General features: G+C 37.8%; 1 protein-coding gene across 3 annotated transcripts in view; it reads left to right on the forward strand.

The window, feature by feature from the left end:
- Positions 1 to 22,438, forward strand: part of APAF1 (apoptotic peptidase activating factor 1) — a 91,356-nt gene that overhangs the window by 18,965 nt on the left and 49,953 nt on the right. For all 3 annotated transcript variants that reach the window (XM_060025431.1, XM_060025432.1, XM_060025430.1), the window contains exons 5-14: positions 3,628 to 3,811; positions 5,785 to 5,897; positions 6,007 to 6,138; positions 8,124 to 8,362; positions 9,117 to 9,284; positions 10,524 to 10,655; positions 14,376 to 14,489; positions 15,174 to 15,358; positions 19,375 to 19,501; positions 20,758 to 20,883. In XM_060025431.1, coding sequence (XP_059881414.1) covers positions 3,628 to 3,811; positions 5,785 to 5,897; positions 6,007 to 6,138; positions 8,124 to 8,362; positions 9,117 to 9,284; positions 10,524 to 10,655; positions 14,376 to 14,489; positions 15,174 to 15,358; positions 19,375 to 19,501; positions 20,758 to 20,883 — 1,520 coding nt within the window. The remainder of the gene's footprint in view (positions 1 to 3,627; positions 3,812 to 5,784; positions 5,898 to 6,006; positions 6,139 to 8,123; positions 8,363 to 9,116; positions 9,285 to 10,523; positions 10,656 to 14,375; positions 14,490 to 15,173; positions 15,359 to 19,374; positions 19,502 to 20,757; positions 20,884 to 22,438) is intronic.

Here is a 22,438-nt window from a genome sequence, read left to right on the forward strand (position 1 = left end):
CACGCAGGCTTCTTAGTTGTGGCATGCATGCGGGCTCTAGTTCCCCAACCAGGGATCAAACCCAGGCCCTCTGCATTGGGAGCACGGGGTCTTACCCACTGGACCACAGGGAAGTTCTTGGTCATTTGTTATCTTTTAGATTCTCTTGTAGTTACTACTCAGTTCATTGCCAAATTCTGATCTAGGTCCCCTCCCCTCATTCCCAAGCCTTTGCTATACCTTCTAGATTCCTCTGTGATCAGGAAGCTCCTCTATATCATCAGCCCTTCTTAGAATATTTGCCTCCTTGCCTTATGTGAAACTGGGCAGTTTCTTGAGGATACCACCTTCTCCATAGCCTCCTTCAGTGGTGTAGCAACTTTTTTCCCTTTCTGTTCCACATATTTCAGCACCAGGAAATGGGTGGATGCTGTCCTTGCTCTCTGTTACCTTGTCCAGGCCATTAATACTTCCTTCTCCAGCTAAATTCTTTGTCCTTTGAGGTTCATTTTTCTAATCTTTCCCTGTTATGTTATTGCCCTCTCATTCATTGATGATTGGAGTTCTTAGTTATAAATTTAAGGCCTTCTCCTGTTGGCACTCTTAGTAATTTTGATATCTATGTGGATGCGTCATCCAAAAACTTGGCCTCTCAGTTTCTTGACTTCTTTATCTGCAGTGACCATTTTCTTCACTCCCCTTCAGCCATATAATTCACTGATCACAGGCTGGATCCCGGCCCATGGCATTACCAGAAACGATACCAGTTTTGAAATCTTGATGTTAAACATTCTATACTACTCTTTGCCTACCTCCATCTATTCTATTTTTTGAGTTCACTACAGTTTTCTGACCTGTCAGGGCTTATCCCTTAACTCCCTAATATCCTCACTGTTTATCCCATCAGCCCCCTCTTAGGTTTGGGCCTAGATTTTTATTGCCCATTATTTAATTGCTCCTCAGCGTATATTCTTCACTCTTTAGGTCTCTCCTTATCTTGGGTGAAAGATGATTCCTTCTCTATTGCTAGGAGATGGAATAGGTATTCTTCTTGATCCCCATTGCTTCATCCAGACATTACTTCCTTTCTCCTTGCTGAAGAAATCACCCAACTGAGTTCCAATTTAAATTCATGATCATAAACCTTGGCAATTTTACTAGGTTCATTTAGTGGATGTGTAACCATCGCATTGGGGTTTGTAGGGTGTAATCAGAAAACAACTTTAGGGCTTCCTTGGTGGCGCAGTGGTTGAGAGTCCGCCTGCCGATGTAGGGGACATGGGTTCGTGCCCCAGTCCGGGAAGATCCCACATGCCGCGGAGCGGCTGGGCCCGTGAGCCATGGCCGCTGAGCCTGTGCATCCGGAGCCTGTGCTCCGCAACGGGAGAGGCCACAACAGTGAGAAGCCCGTGTACCGCAAAAAAAAAAAAAAGAAAACAACTTTACTCTTTTCCTTCGTTGCCTGTTCTAAACTCTTCTCTGGGCCTGATTCTTTCCCTGGCCTTGTACAGGTTCAGAGTATCCAGGTCATTTCACTAATTAAAGTGTCAGGTCCTGGGAATTCCCTGGGGGTCCAGTGGTTAAGACTTGGGCTTTCACTGCTGTGGACCCGAATTCGATCCCTGGTCAGGGAGCTAAGGTACCACAAGCTGCGTGGTGTGGCCAAAGGAAAAAAAAAAAAGTCAAGTTCTATTTAATACGCTAAATTTCACTTATATATAATGTTCTCCTCTTCTCAGTTTGGCCTGCCTTAGGCTTTGGAAGCCTGCAGTGGAAGAAGAGATTAAGATGGACATTGCAGGTTGTTTCCAGTTTTTTCCTGTTGTAGACAGTGCTGTGGTGAATATCCTGTGGAGGCAGAATAGTTTAGAAGTAGATCATTGACACTGGATGTTTGAATCCCAGCTCTGGGATTCAACCTTTCTGTACCTCAGTTTCCTCATCTGTAATATGGGGATGATAATGGTATCTGCTTGATAGTCTACTCTGAGGATTAAATGTAGATTAATATGTAGAACTCTTAGGAAAGTGTTCAATAAATGTCTGTCATAAGAAGATCTTTGTGCATATATACAAATATTTCTTTTAGATGATTACAATTTTAAAATAATGATTTCTTTTTGTACTTAATTATTTGTGAATGTCAGTAAATAAGTTGCCCTTTGGTGTAATAAAACTCATTTATCTTTGTATCTATTTTTTGCTTTTTCTTATACATTTATGATCATATAATATAAATCTTTATGGTTAATGCCACTGGTCTGGTCTAATGCTGCTGTTCCCCATATTTTATTTATTTATTTTTAAATTTTTATTCATTAATTTTTTTGGCTGCATTGGGTCTTCGTTGCTGCGCGCGGGCTCTTTGGTTGTGGCAAGCGGGGGCTACTCTTCATTGGGGTGCGCAGGCTTTTTGTTGCAGTAGCTTCTCGTGGCAGAGCATGGGCTCTAGGTGCGTGGGCTTCAGTAGTTGTGGCACACGGGCTTCAGTAGTTGTGGCGTGCAGGCTCAGTAGTTGTGGTGCATGGGCTTAGTTGCTCTGTGGCATATGGGATCTTCCTGGACCAGGGCTCGAACCCCTGTCCTCTACATTGGCAGGTGGATTCTTGACCACTGAACCACCAGGGAAGTCCCTCCCCATATTTTATACATAGGGACCCCTCTTACTTTTTTTATATCTATATAGAGCTGATTACGTATAGTCTATGAAAGCTTAAGATTTTTGGTTCTGATAATATGTATGTAAAAATGTGTATTTTAAGATATGCTATATGCTGTGGCTTGATTAACAAAAATGATGATGAAAGTTGACAGTAACAGTAATAATAATGTCTGTTGTTATATAATGCTTACTAGTTCAAAGCTTAATATTTGTAAGGTACTCTCAGATCCATATCACTAATAATCCTGTCTGTTATAACCCTTTACATTTAGCATAGCAAAACCACATATTTTATATTATTAATTTCTCACAGTAACTCTGAAATAGGTGGGGGTAAACAGTCTTATTCTGGTATAATAAATGAGACAGGTTATTTGCTAAAGATATAATAGCTAGTAAGCAGTAGAGCCAGACTTGAACCTAACTTCTTACTTTTAAGTCAGTGTGTGGGAACCATAATGAGTGACTTATGTGTTCCTGGACATGAGTGGTTCTCAGAGGTGATTTAGCCCCTCAGGGGACATGTGACAGAGTTTAGAGACATTTTTGGTTGTCGTAACTGGGGAGGGAAAATGCTACTAGCATCTAGTGGATAGAGGCCAGGGAGGCTGTTAAATATCCTATAATGCACAGGACAGTCCCTCACAACAAAGAATTATCTGGCCCCAAATGTGCAGAGTGCTTACGTTGAGAAACTGTTGTACAGTGATCATTGATGACATAAGATAAAGATTGTGAAATTTTGTTTGGTGAGATTTCACTGATAAGCAGCAGATTAACTCCATACTTCAGTTTCTTCACATCTGCAACTTTTCTTAGATTTGGGCTATAAAGCTCAATAATAACCCTACAAGCAACATATATACTCTGAATCAAGAGAAGTTTGAAGATGTGATGAGATTGAAGATTGGAACAAATCTTTCCTCCTCTTTCAAAGGAGGGCAGCTGTTCAAAGGCCTTAAATTTATTATTCTTTTCCTCACCAGTTTGTTTCCCAGGGGGTGTGCATTGGGTTTCAGTTGGGAAACAAGACAAATCTGGGCTTCTGATGAAACTGCAGAATCTTTGCACACGGTTGGATCAGGATGAGAATTTCTCCCAGAGGCTTCCACTTAATATTGAAGAAGCTAAAGACCGTCTCCGCATTCTGATGCTGCGCAAACATCCAAGGTACAGATGGTTATACTTATTTGGTGTATGAAGTCACAGTGAGACTTAACTACTGACATCTTGAGAACATCATAGCCTTTTCTTGCTGTTGAGTAGAGGGTCTAAGAAAGAACCATTGCCTTCCTGCTCTTCCTCTCTCTTGTATTAAAAAAAAGTGTCTGCCACTGACCTTTGCATCGTACCTGCCAATTCTCTCTTGTGTGCCATTGTAGGCTCTCAAGAAATATTCCTTAAGTAGGTGAGTTGGTGAATGGTCTTTGTTAAAAGATGCAGACTTTTTACCTTGAATACATTATTTCTAATAGATTAACACAGAACAAGAGACAGAATAAATGCATGCAGGCAACTTGTAAAAGACTGAGTCAGGAAGGATTATTTATTTAAAGGGACCCTTCTACTGTGTTCTCTTACTTTTTGGGTATACACGTAACTCTTCTACTTCCAAGTACTTTAAGAGTTTGTTTTGTTTATTTCAATAATTAATTAATTTATTAAATAAATGCCATTATAATTATGTGCCAGGCACTGTTGTCAGCTATATCACAGTTTTCATTAGCCAAAGGGAGGCAGCAACTGAGTTGCTATCTTTGTTAAGAGTTAAGGGATTTAGTCAACAATTTGATTTCTGCCACCTAGCAGCTATTTTATTTGTTCATTTAACCAACATTGAGTGTCGTGCCAGGTTCTGGGTCAAGTGCTACAAGTACAAAGATTAATAAAGCATTCCTTGCGAGTATAACAGTAAATTGGGTGAGAATTAGGTGATGGCTCTGAAGTTTTTTTTATTGCCCCCATGCACCTGATGATGCTGTATACTTTCATGTGTAGTAGTGGCTGAATATGGTAGTGCTTCCCCAAATTGGTAAGGGGATTCATATCAGAATATTGGGTGAGAGGAATAATTTTGGGAAAAAGCCTCCTAGTGATTATGATGGATACTCATTACGGAGGGCAAGCTCCCTTCTCTCTGGCTTCTTTCTCTTCCAGATCCCTCTGTTATCTCCCCCTCCCCTTGATAGTCACTAGTATCCATTTTCCTGCAGAAATGGGATTGAGACCACTAACCACTTCCTCTTTTCTTGATCAGTAACTTCTCCTTAGTTCTACTTTCTTTGCAAAAATAAAAATGATTCCTGTGTAGGAAAATATTGTAACCACTCTCAGATGTATCAGATCATGGCATATAAAGTCATTTTGTTTCTCTCTCAGCATCATTTTGGTTTATGTTTTTGTAATTTTCCAGCCTGTGTATATTCCTAGAGTCTTTTTTTGTAGTGTACAGAAGTAGTATGCCATTCAGATAATAACGCTAGTGTATAATTATGCTGTCAGGTTTTAGTTGTATTATTTTCTCCATTTGTTCTGACGAGTTTAAAAAAGTTTTTTGGAGGGGCTGATTAGGAATTAGCACACAGATTCTTTGTCATTATGCGTAAACAAATTGATTTCTTGGATGGAAAAAAAGCCCACTAGTGTACCAAGTGAAAAGTAATATTTGCTGGTGCATTCAGTTAGGTTGGGACATATGAAATTGCTAGTTTTGTATGTAAAATGGTCAAATATTGTCATTGTTCTGTGATGCTTTCTAATGCTAACCTAAGCCCAGTTCTTGCTTGGTTTGGGTGCTTAAAGACTGAATTGGAAAAATCTCATTACTTGGATAGTTCTTTTTAGGCACTAGGAGGCTTATTTCTAATACTTATAATAAAGTATACACAGTTCTCTTTTTATAAGTCCTTTAACTTTAATATGCAGTAATTTGGGGTAGAAGGAAGGGAAGGTCTCTAATTTTCTTTTCCTTATTGGTATATTGTGAAAGGGATACCAAAGAAAAGAGAAAGAACCATGAAATGGACATCTATTTTTTTTTTAATTTTGTAAATTTTAAGAAAACACTGGTGGCATTCTCTTTTTTTTAAAGGAAGTTTAAAATAAATGTCATTAGTGACTCAATACAGTTTTTACTTATTAAGGTCTCTGTTGATTTTGGATGATGTTTGGGATCCTTGGGTGTTAAAAGCTTTTGACAATCAGTGTCAGATTCTTCTTACAACCAGAGACAAGAGCGTTACAGATTCAGTAATGGGTAAGGATTATTATTATTATTATTATTATTAATTTGCTTTTTATAATAATTCAGTTACATTTAAATATGTGGCATACCAAATTGCTTACTATGTCTTGTGATTTCACAGGTCCTAAATATGTAGTCCCTGTGGAGAGTGGTTTAGGAAAAGAAAAAGGACTTGAAATTTTATCCCTTTTTGTTAATATGAAGAAAGCAGATTTGCCAGAACAAGCTCACAGTATTATAAAAGAATGTAAAGGTATAGTTATTTATTTTGTGTATGAGGGGGTTATAGAGATATTAATTTACCCTTTTGTAAGTTAAGCTAATGAACATAACAGTTTAACACATGAACATCCAAAAGCTTTACTAGAATATTTAGTATTTTAGGTTCTTCTCTGATACCCTACATGGATAGTGATATTTTGGTATTCATTCTTTAGTTAAAATAATATTTAACAAACACCCACAATATGTTATGAAAGGGGTAAGATGAAGACATGACCTCTGTTGTCAAAGAATAAAAAATGTAGTGAGAGTCACAGTTTAAAATTTTTTTGGTTGGGATTTTATTTTTTTATTTTTTATTTTTTGGCTGTGCTGCGTGGCTTTTGGGATCTTAGTTCCCTGACCAGGGATTGAATTTGGGCCACCACGATGAAAGCATGGAGTCCTAACCACTGGACTGCCAGGGAATTCCCTGGTTGGGATTTTATAAAAATAATGTTCTAATTTGATAAGTAAAAACTGGTGCTGTCTTCTTAATTTGCATTTTTAAATAGTGAAGTTAAACTTTTTTATTGAATATTGCATTTTAAGAAATTATCCTGGACTTCCCTGGTGGCGCAGTAGTTAAGAATCCACCTGCCAATGCAGGGAACACGGGTTTGAACCCTGGTGTGGGAAGATTCCACATGCTGTGGAGCAACTAAGCCCGTGCGCCACAACTACTGAGCCTGCGCTCTATAGCCTGCGAGCCACAATTACTGAGCCTGTGTGCCACAACTATTGAAGCCCGTGCCCCTAGATCCTGTGCTCCACAACAAGAGAAGCCACCGCAATGAGAAGCCTGTGCACCACAACGAAGAGTAGCGCCTGCTCGAAGCAACTAGAGAAAAGCCTGTGTGCAGCAATGAAGACCCAGTGCAGCCAAAAATAAATAAATAAATTTATTTAAAAAAAAATTATCCTTGACTCACTTTTGTGATATAAGTATTTTTCATTGATTTTTTGACACTCTAACTATGGAAACTATTAACCTTTTGTCATATTTTTTCCAACTGTTTTTCTTCTAGTTGTGTCTGCCTTTTAATTTCATTTGTAGTATTTTTTTGACACACAGAAATTTAAAATTTTATATAGTCAAATCTATCAGCTCTTAAGATTATTTTTTCCATCATTGTTAATGCTTGGAAATAGTTTCTTGTTTTTCTTTCTTCCATCAAACTTGTTTTTGAGTTAATTGACTTTTAAAAAGTATCTCAACCTTAGGAAAAAATACTTGATTTGTATTCATTATGAAGGTGATGCATGTGCATTTTGAAACACTTAAAAAGAAAAAATAGAAATTATCCATAATCTGATAATTATTAGCATCATGAGAGTATTTCTCCTAGTCTTTCAGGACATATAAAACCTTGAAAAAAATATTGAGATTATAATGGTATATATAATTTTCAATCTTACCCTTTTAAATAGCAAATCTTGAGCATTTTCCCATGTTATTAAATATCTTTTTTTTTTTTTTTTTTGCGGTACGCGGGCCTCTCACTGTTGTGGCCTCTCCCATTGCGGAGCACAGGCTCCGGACGTGCAGGCTCAGCAGCCATGGCTCACGGGCCTAGCTGCTCCGCGGCATGAGGGATCTTCCCGGACAAGGGCACGAACCTGTGTCCCCTGCATCGGCAGGCGGACTCTCAACCACTGCGCCACCAGGGAAGCCCTATTAAATATCTTTTGAAAATTTACCAGTGGCATAATATTGTGATATACTTTATTCAGTCATTTCCCTGTTATTGTTTAAGATTTTTCACTATTTTAAATACTGTAATGAATATCCTTAAGTGAAATATTTCTTATTTCTAATGACTTCTTTAGAATAAGTACCTGAAGTGAATGCAAGAGTTATAAATATTTTAAAGCTTTGGATAGCATGTGGCAGAAATTCTTTCTTGAGGATAAATTGATTCTTAGTGGTAATTTGGAAATGATACCGTAATAACACTGACTTTTTTTATTTTTTAGGTTCACCTCTTGTAGTGTCTTTAATTGGTGCACTTCTACGAGATTTTCCCAACCGCTGGGAGTACTACCTCAGACAACTTCAGAATAAGCAATTTAAGAAGATAAGGAAATCTTCATCTTATGATTATGAGGCTTTGGATGAAGCCATGTCTATAAGTGTTGAAATGCTCAGAGAAGACATCAAAGATTATTACACAGATCTTTCCATCCTTCAGAAAGATGTTAAGGTGCCTACGAAGGTAATAGAAGGACCAACAATCTTTATCATTGGGTATTGTGGCATATAACCTTTGGTTTACTCCTGAGGATATTGTTACAGAGGATATTGGGAGGATAAAACCTGTGTACCTGAGGGTGGTGGACTGGAGGGTGTAGAAATCCCACTGTTCTTAGTTTCCATCATGGGCTTTGGTGTTGAACTCAGATGAGTTACCTAGTTCTCAGTGGTTCTAGTGAACCTGGAGAAGCATATGACTTCTTTAGAACTCTTTTTCTTTTCTATCTTGATGAGTATTTGAGCTTCTTATGAAATGGAGATATTATTCAGGGCTTTAATACATGATGTTTTTAATACAATTAAAAAAATTATTTGTTTTATTTATTTTTGGCTGTGTTGGGTCTTCGTTGCTTTGCGTGGGCTTTGTCTAGTTGCGGTGAGTGGGGGCTACGCTTTGTTGCGGTGTGCGGGCTTCTCATTGTGGTGGCTTCTCTTGTTTTGGAGCACGGGCTCTAGGTGCGCAGGCTCAGTAGTTGTGGCTCGTGGGCTCTAGAGCGCAGGCTCAGTAGTTGTGGCGCATGGGCTTAGTTGCTCTGGGGCATGTGGGTTCTTCCCGGACCAGGGCTCGAACCTGTGTCCCCTGCATTGGCAGGCGGATTCTTAACCACTGTGCCACCAGGGAAGCCCTAACACATGATTTTTTGTCTGTTAACCTCCTGTGTGCAATCCTGGTCATTGTACATTGTGGCACATTAAATGTTTAAAATGATTCCTAGGTGTTGTGTATCCTCTGGGATATGGAAACTGAAGAAGTTGAAGACATACTGCAGGAGTTTGTTAATAAGTCTCTCTTGTTCTGTGATCGAAATGGAAAATCATTTCTTTATTATTTACATGATCTTCAAGTAGATTTCCTTACACAGAAGAATCACAGCCAGCTTCAGGTACTTGCATCTCTGTACGTTCTTTTTTTTTCTTAACTTTTAATTTTGAAATGATTTTAGACTTATAGAAAAGTTGCAAAATAATACAGTTTCTATGCATATACTTTCATCTAGCTTCCCCCAATGTTAACATCTTACATAACTATAATACAGTTATGAGAGCCAGAAAATTAACATTGATAAAATACTGTTAACTAATACACAGACTTTATTTGAATTTTGCCAGCTTTCCCACTAATGTCCTTTTTTGTGGTTCAGATCCAATTCTGTATTCTATATTGCATAATATCATCATATTTCCTTAGTTTCCTCAAATCTAGGAAAATTCCTTGATTTTCTTTCTTTCATGATCACTTTTGAAGAGTACTCACTAGTTATTTTGCACAGTGTCCCTTAGTTTGGTTTTTTTTTTTAATTAATTTATTTTTGGCTGTTTTGGGTCTTCATTGCTGCGCAGGGGCTTTCTCTAGTTGTGGAGAGGGGGGCTACTCTTTGTTGTGGTCCATGGGCTTCCCATTGCAGTGGCTTCTCTTGTTGTGGAGCACAGGCTCTAGGCACGTGAGTTTCAGTAGTTGTGGCCCGTGGGCTCTAGAGCTCAGGGTCAGTAGTTGTGGCGCATGGGCTTTGTTGCTCTGCAGCATGTGGGACCTTCCCAGACCAGGGCTTGAACCCATGTCCCCTGCATTGTCAGGCAGATTCTTTTATTTTTTATTATTATTATTTTTTGCGGTACGCGGGCCTCTCACTGTTGTGGCCTCTCCCGTTGTGGAGCACAGGCTCCGGACGCGCAGGCTCAGCAGGCATGGCTCACAGGCCCAGCTGCTCCGCGGCATGTGGGATCTTCCCGGACCGGGGCATGAACCCATGTCCCCTGCATCGGCAGGCAGACTCCCAACCACTGCGCCACCAGGGAAGCCCCTCTTAGTTTGGGTTTGTCTGATGTTTTCTCTTGACTAGAGTAAGGTTATATATTTTTGGCAATAACACCACAGAAGTGCTGTTGTGTCCTTCTCAGTGCATCATATCAGGGTGTTGACACATCTAATCAGTGATATTAACATTGATTACTTGGTTAAAGTTTCTCAACTGTAAAGTTACTGTTTTTTTCTTTTGTAGTTAATAAGTATCTTGTGGGGAGATTCTCTGTACATTCTTAAATAGCTTTGGAAGCTGGAGTTTCTGTGATGCTTAGGTTATGAAATTGTTTCTGTCCTCTGAAATGTTTCATTTGGGTTTCAGGATCTACACAAGAAACTAATCACTCAGTTCCAGAGACATTTCCGGCTACATTGTCTTTCACCGGATCAGGAGGACTGCATGTATTGGTACAATTTTCTGGCCTATCACATGGCTAGTGCTAAAATGCACAAAGTAAGATTACTCATTTAAAAAACTATTTTCTTTTATCTCACTTTTATTTTGTCCCATGTTTAGAATTTTCTTTTATTAGTAAAAATAGGGTTATAACCTGTGTAAGTAATTTTGTTACTGTTTTTACCTGCAGGTACCTTAGTAACTGCAGTAAATGAACCACCTAAAAATTCAGTCTCTTCATACCAGTAGCTATCCTTTGTGGACAATATGGATTTGTTTTTAAGTTCTGAGAGGAAATGGAGAGTGGGAAAGTATATTCATTCATTCAGCAAATATTTATGGAGTGCCTGTTGTGTACTGATGGTGTTCTTCATTATGAAGGATATACCACAGGCACAAAGTCCCTGCTCTCATTGAGCTTACATTCTGGGGGGAGATTGACACGGGACAAATAAATTTATCATATGTTAGCGGGGTAGTAAGTGCTCAGAAGAAGAAAAAAGTGTGCAAGGAGAAAGGAAGTGATGATTTGGCATTGAGTCATCATGATTTGCTGATGGATTTGATGTACATTGTAAGAAAAAGAGAAGAGTCAAAGATGACTCCAAGCTTGTGCAGTTAAAGATTGGAGTTGCCATGAACTGAGTTTGGGATAGCTGTGGGTCAAACAAGTATTTTACCAGGAGTGAAGGGAAGGTTAGGAACTCATTTGGAATATATTAAGTCTGGTGTAGACATTAAGACATCTGACTGGATATATTTAGCATATAGTTGGATATATGAATCTGGATTTCTGGGGAAAACTATGGACTAAAGATAAAATTTGGGAATCATCAGCACATAGATATTTGAAGTTATGACTACCAATTAACTACTCACAATGTTAACATTTTAGAAAACCGTATATACTTTGAGAAAAGGGAACCCTCTTGCACCGCTGGTGGGAATGTAAATTGATACAGCCACTGTGGAGAACAGTATGGAGGTTCCTTAAAAAACTAAAAATAGAACTACCATATGACCCAGCGATCCCACTACTGGGCATATACCCTGAGAAAACCATAATTCAAAAAGAGTCATGTACCACAATGTTCATTGCAGTTCTATTTACAATAGCCAGGACATGGAAGCAACCTAAGTATCCATCAACAGATGAATGGATAAAGAAGATGTGGCACATATATACAATGGAATATTACTCAGCCATAAAAAGAAACAAAATTGAGTTATTTTTAGTGAGGTGGACAGACCTAGAGTCTGTCATACAGAGTGAAGTAAGTCAGAAAGAGAAAAACAAATACCATATACTAACACATATATATGGAATCTAAAAAAAAAAAATGGTCATGAAGAACCTAGGGGCAAGATGGGAATAAAGATGCAGACCTACTAGAGAATGGACTTGAGGACATGGGGAGGGGGAAGGGTAAGCTGGGACAAAGTGAGAGAGTGGCATGGGCATATATATACTACCAAATGCAAAATAGATAGCTAGTGGGAAGCAGCCGCATAGCACAGGGAAATCAGCTCTGTGCTTTGTGACCACTTGGGTGGGATAGGGAGGGTGGGAGGGAGAGAGACGCAAGTGGGAAGAGATATGGGGATATATGCATATGTATAGCTGATTGACTTTGTTGTAAAGCAGAAATACACCATTGTAAAGCAATTATACTCCAATAAAGATGTTAAAAAAAAACCATATATACTTTGAATAATTTTTCAGTCTTATGTACTTTAATCTCTTGGTTACATACAGTTTACGTTTAATAATCTACATTGGAATGACAGTATTCCAATAAATATCTGTGCTCTGATTTACTTAGCTGAACTTTAATTGTTGAACACTTAGGTTGTTTTCATTTTTTTTTTTTTTTACTCTTATGATGCTGTAATGAAATTCTTGTTTGTCTTCACACCTGTATTATTTCCTTTGGAAATTTCTTGAAGTGGAATTATTGGGTCAATGCATCTTTTAAAAACTTTTGATATGTATGGTAGTGTGACAGGATTCAGTTCCTTTCATTTTTTTTAACCTTTTTTTTCCTGATTTTTAAAGATAATAGTTTACTTTCATTGGAAAAATTGAGGAAAAAACTAAGTGAAGAAAATGAAGATCACAACCATTGCTAATGCTTTTTTTTTTTGGTACGCGGGCCTCTCACTGTTGTGGCCTCTCCTGTCGTGGAGCACAGGCTCCGGACGTGCAGGCTCAGCGGCCATGGCTCACAGGCCCAGCCGCTCCGCGGCATGTGGGATCTTCTCAGACCAGGGCACAAACCCGTGTCCCCTGCATCGGCAGGCGGACTCTCAACCACTGCGCCACCAGGGAAGCCCGCTAATGCTTTTATGTGTAGTTTTCCAGATCATTTTGCTGCTCAGATACACACACCTGTTCTTTAAAACCAGAATGGGATCATGATAGAAATGTAGTCTTATATCTTATTTTTCCTACTTAATTGTAGTTCAGGGTTATCTTTCTATGTCAGTTTATATATAATAGATTGACATAATTTTTAAAGCTGCATACTATTTAATTGTATAGGTACATTATGATTGGTCAGTTGGTTGGTGGATGGTCAGATTGCTTAAGCACACTTGTCTGACTTATTTTTTTAGGGCACATAAGTGTAATTCTGGGTCAATGATGTGTACAGTTTGAATTTTAATACAGATTGCTAAACTGTCCTCTAGAAGGGTGCTCTGATTTACATCACTACCAGCAGTGTATGAGGGTGTTCATTTCCTCTGATTCTAGCTAACATTTTTATCATTCCTTTTAGTCTTTAGAAATCTGATGTTAAAAGACAGTAAATCTTCGTTGTTTCTCTTTGATTACTGGTGAGATTTTTGGCTATTTGTGCTTTTTGTTTTGTGAATTGGCTCTCATCCATTGATTGCCTTTGCCTGTTTTTCTATTGGAGTGTTTATCTGTTTCTTACTCTTTTATTAGAATTTTTATAAAAATATTAAGCCTTCATCTATCATACATTTGTAAATAAATTTTTTTCCTGGTTTATTTTTTGTCTTAAATTTTATTTATATTGTTTTTTACTATATTGAACACTTGAGTTTTTATGTAGTTAAATGCACCACTATTTTTCTTTTCGGTATTTTGCTTTGGGGTCATGTTTATAAAAATTTCCTTAACCCCAGGGTTACAAAAAGAGTAAATATCTGTATCTTCTAGTATTTTTTTTTAAATTAAATTAAATTTATTTATTTTATTTTTGGCTGCTTTTTTTTGGATCTTCCTTGCTGTATGAGGGCTTTCTCTAGTTGCGGCGAGCGGGGGCTACTCTTCGTTGTGGTGTGTGGACTTCGCATTGCGGTGGCTTCTCTTGTTGGGAGCACAGGCTCTAGGCGCGTGGGCTTCAGTAGTTGTGGCTCGCGGGCTTTAGAGCGCAGGTTCAGTAGTTGTGGCGCATGGGCTTAGTTGTTCTGCAGCATGTGGGATATTCCTGAACCAGGGCTCGAACCTGTGTCCCCTGCATTGGCAGGTGAATTCTTAACCATTGCGCCACCAGGGCAGCCCTCTTCTAGTATTTTTTGAAGTTTCTATTTTATATTTAAGTCTGAAAAATCCATCTGAAATTTATTTTGAATTAAGGTGTGAGGTCCATTTTTTGTTTCTTTGGAACTATTAATGATATGTTCCTTTTTGTCCTTAAATTCTAGGCATCTGCTAAGTTTCTCTCATTAGTGTTAGGATAATGATGGTAGATTTAAAATTCTTTGATCTCTTTAACAGTGCTTCTGATCTTTTTTTTTTTTTTTAAGGAACTGTGTGCTTTAATGTTTTCCCTGGATTGGATTAAAGCAAAAACGGAGCTCGTAGGCCCTGCTCATCTGATTCATGAATTTGTGGAATACAGGCATATGTTGGATGAAAAGGTATATATTATTATGAAAAATAAGTCCTTAAAGGACATCTCATTTTGACATTTAATTCTAGGTTTAATAGTGAGGATGAACAAAATAGCAGAGGTGAAGAGTGATAATTTCCTTACTTAATCTTTGATTATTCTAATTATTTTGCTTCCTCTCCTGCTGTGGATAGGATTGAGGTTTGAAAGCTGGGGAAGTAAAGTGTTCAGTGTTTTGTTTTTTTTTTTTTTGTTTTTTTGGTTTTTTTTTTTGCGTTACGCGAGCGTCTCACTGTTGTGGCCTCTCCCATTGCGGAGCACGGGCTCCGGACGCGCAGGCTCAGTGGCCATGGCTCACGGGCCCAGCCGCTCCGCGGCATGTGGGATCTTCCCGGACCGGGGCACGAACCCGTGTCCCCTGCATCGGCAGGCGGACTCTCAACCACTGCACCACCAGGGAAGCCCTTCAGTGTTTTTTTTAGGAAAGGGAATGTGTTAAGAAGGTAGCACTTAGATAATGAGATTTTTTTTTTTTATCCTATGTTTAAAAGTCCGAAGAGGATCACTATGTATTTGTTACCTAATGGTTGGCTATTTAATTTTAGCTCGTATAGAGAATATTTAAGCCTTTAAAGTGACAAAATCACAGAAACAAAAAAATGTCAGATTTGGGCTCTGGTTACATTTCTAAGAGATTTCATTTTGTTCATAGGATGGTACAGTCTGTGAGAATTTCCAGGAGTTTTTATCTTTAAATGGACATCTTCTTGGACGACAGCCATTTCCTAATATTGTACAACTGGGCCTCTGTGAACTGGAAACTTCAGAAGTTTATCAGCAAGCTAAGCTGAAGGCCAAGCAGGAGGTCGATAACGGAATGCTTTACTTGGAATGGATGTAAGTAGGTTAGGAGAGAAACCAAAGGGAACAGCACTAACTGTGTCATTATTTTTCAGGTAGTGAATAAGTTCACTCCAGGAAGACTTAACTACTTTGGATAGGGCTCAAACTTTTAATAAGCATTCTTACTTATTGAAAAGTTCTAGAGAAGTAACCATAGGAGAAATACATATTTTCAGAGTCCATAAAAATAGATGCTTGCCTATAAGATGACTTTTGACAAGTCATCCTAAATATTAATATAAATGCTTCACTTACTGTAATACAGTATAGTAGCAAAGAGCATTGTTTTTGAAGCTACAAACCTAGGTTTGAGACTCAGTTCTAAAACCTAAGAGTTTTGTGATTTTGAACAAGTTACAGGTTACTCTTCTCTCTCATACGTGAAATAGAGATAACAATCCTTTGAGGTAAGTGCTGTTTTTGTGAAGATTTAAATCAGATATTGGATATAAAGTGATGAGAACTTTGCCTTGCATATAGCCCATATTAAACTTCCACTGAATCCTGATTCTTCTAGCTCCTAAGAGGCCATTCAGTTGTGTTCTTATCTTATCAATTTGTAAAAGAAAGGGTAAGACTGCTATCTTTTTAATGCCTATTATATACTGTATGCTCACATACATTGTTCATTTTATCTTCAAAACAACCTTATAACGTAAATATTATTTGCCCTACTTTACAATTGAGAAAATTGAGGCACAGAGAGGTTGAGACTTGACTGAGCTCATGTGGCTTGCTGAATGTGATTTAAACTGTGGGTCTGGCTTTATTTTCATGCTCCTTTTGATAAGTATGAATGGTCGTCTTTTCACATGTATAATTTATATCTAAATTGACCTCCTGGTTGATATCGTCTGTGATCTATATAGCCCTGGACCTTCTTTCCAAATAATTCAGGTTGCCATAGGTGGTTTCCCTAATTCAGTTTAGTTCAATAAATATTTGAGTTTCTCTACTGTGCTAAAGCACTGTTACTAGGTGCTAAGGCTCTCCCCAAGGAGCTTACAATCTACTAGTGAAGAAAGAAGTTTAAACAGATAATTATAATGTGATAAATGCAACAGAAGTAATGTATAAAATAGAGGTAAAACTGAGAAGTGGGTAATTTAGCTTGGATGGATGAGGGATTCTGGTAAGGTTCCGTAAAGGAGAGAGTTAAAAAAAATTTTTTTTAATTAAAAATTAAATTAAAAAAAATTAAATTTTATTTTATTTTACTTTTTGGCCGCACCATGCAACCTGTGGGATCTTAGTTCCCTGACCAAGCATTGAACCTGGGCCCACGGCAGTGAAAGTGCCAAGTCCTAAACACTGGACCACCAGGGAATTCCTCAAAAAATTAAATTATAATTTTTCATTGATTTTATTTTTGTTTTAAAGCAATCCATGTTCCTGATTTTTTTTTTTTTAAATCAGTGTTAGAGGGATGTAAAATGAAAAGTCAGAGACTCTTCATGTTCCCCTACCTTCTCACTTCCCAGAGTTCACCATTCTTTAACATTTTTTTGGGAAGAGGTTTCACTCTCCCTGGAAGCAGCCACCTAATTAATTGAGATCTGTCTGTATTCTAGAATACTTGTTTGCTCAATATCATAGCATTGTGTCATTTTACGGTGGTTTTCTGTTTACTTGTTTTTTTCCATAATTTCTATCCATTCTATAGTATAGAACATTTGGAGGTTAAAATAACAGACTCTGGCTCTAGACCGCTTGGGCTTGAATCCCAGCTCTGCTATTTTTTAGTTGTGTATCATTAGGAGAAAGTTATTCAACTTATCTTGCCTAGTGGTACTATGCATAGCATTGTTGTGAGGATTAAATGAGTGTGTGTGTATACACAAACATACACACCTACATAGGTTGCTTAGAACAGTACCTAGATCATAGAAAGTGCTCAATGAATGTTAGTTGTTGTTTTTAAGAATAAATAGCATTTAGGGAATTCCCTGGTGGTCCGGTGGTTAGGATTCTGTGCTTTCACTGCCGAGGGCCTGGGTTCTATCCCTGTTTGGGGAACTAAGATCCTGCAAGGCACGTGGTGTGGCCAAAAAAAAAAAAAAAAAAGATTAAAAAAGAAAAGGATAGGGCTTCCTTGGTGCAGTGGTTAAGGATCTGCCTGCCAATGCAGGGGACACGGGTCTAGTCCTGGTCTGGGAAGATTCCACATGCTGCGGAGCGACTAAGCCTGTGCGCCACAGCACCGAGCCTGTGCTCTAGAGTCCGTGAGCCACAACTGCTGAAACCCGCGTGCCCCAACTACTGAAGCCCGTGCATCTAGAGCCTGTGTGCCACAACAAGAGAAGCCACCGCGATGAGAAGCCTGCGCACCACAACGAAGAGTAGCCCCTGCTCGCCGCAACTAGAGAAAGCCCGCACGCAGCAACGAAGACCCAATGCAGCCAAAAATAAAATAAAAATAGATAAAAATAAATAAATTTATTTAAAAAAAAAGAAAAGGATAAATAGCATTTAGCATTTTGCCTGGTCCATGTAGTTGATATTCAAGAGAAATTTGTAGAAGATCGACTGAATTCATGTTTTAGTTAGTGACTAAAATAGAATTGTGATACTTGGTCTGATAATCAGATGGGCATTGGTTTAGTTCTTGTTCTCTTTTGAACTTTGAGTTTGTCATTTTTACTTTTTCTTGCTGTTTTTTTTTTTCCGCTTCATCAACTGCATTTCAACCTGTGATGTTCTCTAATAGGATGGTTAGTCATTAATAGCTGTATCTTTTTAACTGGGTTTGACCAGGTCATATTCAAAGAATGCTTTATTTTTCAGTACTAGAAAGCTTTTTTTTTCTTCTGTAGAAAGTTTAGGTTGATATAAACGTAATTTGATTTCATCTTTCAAAGAAATCATTCATGCATTCGTTTGTTATTTATCTAATACTTTTTGGCCACATGCCCATCATTGTGACAGGTCACTTTCCGAGCTTTGAGGAATTGAGTAGATAGATCGGGGGACATATTTTCTTAATCTGATTCTCTAAACTTTGCCAGTAGCTTACCTGTTTATCCTCCAGATTCTCATCACTCTAGTTTCTACAGTTGTTTGTTTTATCAATTCTAGTGAAGTTTAATACTTTCTAGGCAAGGTTTAAGTCTGATCTGCCTTTGTGTTCCCTTTTTTCATTTGGTCTGTTTTGTGTGTGATACCTGTTCAGAGCAGATATCATTACTCACATTTTACATATGAGGAAAAGGAAACTTACTAGGTTAAGTAATTTGCATAAGTTTACACACCTAATAAGTAGTAGAAGCAGGGTTGCCCTTTAGGTTTATCTGACGCCTAACCTTTTCCTCTTAAGATAAGCATGATACCACTTAACATATTTACTCACAGTGACTGGGGTGTATGTATGTGGAATTCTGACACTGTTCTAATACTTTCCCCATTTTAAGTATACATCACATTCCTTTATCCTTTTGCCTTTGTGAAATAATATCTTTACTAGTGCAATACTTAGTATTTAGTAGATTAAGATACAAAGAAAATGACATTACTTTTTTTCTCTATATCTGAATAATTGTAGTTAGAGAAGAATGGTTTTAAAGTGCACATCATAATGGTGGGTGTAGTGTCATACTTTAGTTAGAAAATGAGCTTCATTTTGCTATAGCTCTTTCCTTTTGAAAAAGATGGAGATTTTTTTGAGGCTATCCTCTTATAATGTTTTCTCTGCACATGTTGTTATTAATGTATTAGAGGAAAATAAAAACTGACATGTATTTGATTAACTAGATTTCTTCCAACTCAGTGATATTTGTAGTACGTGACAGGTTGCTTGATATAGCGTAGCATTTATCTTAAAATGCTGCTTTTGTTATATTATGCTTTTTTTCCTCAGGTGATGTGTGCTGTCATTTACATATTGGTAATTTAATTTTAAGAGTTTTGTGTTTTTTGGAACATAACTATGTTAAAAGACAGTTTATTACTGAAAGAAAATAATTACTTTTACTCTTGTTTATTGGATTTCTGTTCATTTTTTCCCTTATATTTAGAAACAAAGAAAACATCAAGAATCTCTCCCGCTTGGTCGTCCGCCCCCATACAGATGCTGTGTACCATGCTTGCTTTTCTGAGGATGGTCAAAGAATAGCTTCTTGTGGAGCTGATAAAAACTTGCAGGTAAACCTCTCTCTTGAGAAAAATTCAAAGAGTCATGCACCTAATACTGTGCATATTAGAATATATTTAAATTCTAAAATTCAAGAAAATTGCACATTAGGAATAGAGAAATGTTCAGATCTCTTGAACATTTTATGAAAGCTTTCTCTATAGATTTAAAAGATATGGTGGTGTATTTTCATAATTCTAAACTTGCCAAGTGACATAGAAGTGCCTTTTACCCTAGCAGTCAGTTCTTGTCATCCATGTGACAGCTAAGGGTAATGAGGAACTGATAACTGTTAAAAGACATAAGGACTTCATAGCACAGTGAACAGGATTCTGATTAAAAAACAGTGACTGTGGGGCTTCCCTGGTGGCGCAGTGGTTGAGATTCCTTCTGCCGATGCAGGGGACACGGGTTCGTGCCCCGGTCCGGGAAGATCCCACATGCCGTGGAGCGGCTGTGCCCGTGAGCCATGGCCGCTGAGCCTGCGCGTCCGGAGCCTGTTGCTCCGCAACAGGAGAGGCCACAACAGTGAGAGGCCCGCGTACTGCAAAAAAAACAAAAAACAAAACAGTGACTGTGTAAAATACCTATTTTATCATAGGCTCGGGCATAGATTTCTGACTGCAAATAGGAATTGGACTAGATTATTTCCTTAGGCGCTTGAAGGAATTTTAATTTCTCATTTGTTTTCAGAAAACATGAATGAGTGCTTTTCTTTAAATTGGTACTCAACCTTTTGATTTTGAAGGAAACAAAAACTAGTTAAAACATTTAAATTTAAGATTGCAAGATTATGTTTGTAAGCCTTATTTCTATATGTGTACTTTATTACTACTTTTATTAATTTTGGCTTTTGAGCGCAGAAAGCATATTGAATGAAGTGTTTTCTACTGATTGTTAAGAATTTGCCAAACTGAAGCTACTGTGAGCTCTATTGATTGATTGCTGCACTATGCGGCAGGCGGGATCTTACTTCTCTGACCAGAGATCGATCCTGGGCCCCCTGCAGTGGGAGCGTGGAGTCTTAACCACTGGACCACCAGGGAAGTTCCTTTTTTCTTTTTTTTTTGGGGGGGGCAGGATGATTTTCTTTTTATGTTAAGGCATACGAATTCTGACAGAAATTCTCATTTTTGCAGTGATATTGCCAAGGTTCATTTCTGTTGCAAAATAACAGTGATAAAGATCTTTTAAAGAAATATTTTTATTGAATGACGGCCCATGGTTAAATAGGTATAGTAAAAAGATTTTATTGTTGCTTATATAGGTTTTCAAAGCTGAAACAGGAGAGAAACTTCTAGAAATCAAGGCTCATGAGGATGAAGTGCTTTGCTGTGCATTCTCTGCAGATGACAGATTTATAGCAACCTGCTCAGTGGATAAAAAAGTGAAGGTAGGGAAATATTTTCCTCTTGAGTTGTAATCACCACAGAATTTATTTTCTTTTTCTGTAATAGAGGGACTAGAGTAAGTAGAGTTAAAGGACTCTTGCCTATTGATCTGCTAACTTGAGGCAAACCAGTTTTATCCATTGTAAATTAATTCTGTCTAAAACTTTTTATTTTTAAGCACAAGCAAAAATGCCTAGGTTGATTAGCCTAGGAAACACAGCTGATATTTATATTTATCAGGCAGCTGGGAAACACAATTTCAGATTAATGAATTTGCCTGACACTTATTGACAGGTCTGTGGGTTAAATATCAGTTGAAATCTCTAAGTGTACTGTGGTCGGAAGTGTTGCTGCACAAAATTATTGTCTGAGATCGATTCCTGTTGTAAAATATATAATTTGTGAAATGCAACCCAGATTTTTTTTTACCTTTATGAGCTGGCTTACATTCAATGCAAAACTAGATGAATAAACATACTAACAATCAGGTTACTAGTCTACAAAGTAAACAGAGAAGAGAAAACTCACAGGGTAATTCTTATCTTTGTTAATTATTCTTTTTTTTGTTTCTTGTCCCTAAATTTGGCTTTTAGCCAGAGTATTTTTATGGAATTTAAGAGAAAGTGAAGTCTAGGGGAATATTTTATTTGATAAATGGAGGGGAGACCTCATTTTGGGCTTTTTTCAAAGGGGGTGTGGAATGCTGAATCTGTTTAGGTGGGGTGGGCCTTAGTGGACCTGGGAGCAAGAAAGTTGGCTTGAGAGTTTTTGTGGAGTTTGCATCTACTTGAAGAGGACCCCGGAGTGTCCAGACTAAATTGAGACTTTGGAAAAATCTTCTTGATAGATTGGACTCTCTACGTGGCTTTACAACCAACCAGTTAATTCACTCTATAACCTCTGTTCTGAGTCAGACTTGGAGCTGGCCATTCTGTGGTCCAGAGTGAGAGCTATGTGGCTCAAGTTTCTATTTGTAAGAAATTTAAAGCAAGAGGCAGAAATACTTATTACAGAACTTTAAAATAAAATAAACTCTTTGGATCTCTGGAGAGTGCTTTGATAAGATAAAAGAAAATGCTATGGGAGGGACATTAGTATCTCTAAAAGTCCAAAAGCCCAGTGAAAATTCATTAGGTAATTTATTTCTTTTGTTTGTGTGATGAAACAGACTACTTACATAGTAACTAGGAAAATGATTACTTTTTACTGAGAACACTGCATGAGGCTTTATACTACACACTTTCTTATATTACATTATCAATTTCTCACTACAATTGCAAAGTAAGTGTTGATCCCATTTTAGAGATGAGGAAACAGGTTCAGAGATGAAGTCATTTGCCCAGGCTCATATTAACTAATGCCTGATGGCACCAGGGTTGAAAGCTAGGTTTCCCTCAGAATCTAAAGTCTTTATTTTTTTTCACTGAGCCATTTGCCTTTACTTATTTATTAGTACCTTGAAGTCAGCAGAACACTTACCAAATTCTTTGTCATTTGACACCATGCATTGTGTAAGATGGGTACAGGTATCCCCATTTTACAAAGGGGGGAACTGAA

The sequence above is a fragment of the Delphinus delphis genome, chromosome 11, assembly GCF_949987515.2.
Source record: "Delphinus delphis chromosome 11, mDelDel1.2, whole genome shotgun sequence".
Classification (NCBI taxonomy): Eukaryota; Metazoa; Chordata; class Mammalia; order Artiodactyla; family Delphinidae; genus Delphinus; species Delphinus delphis.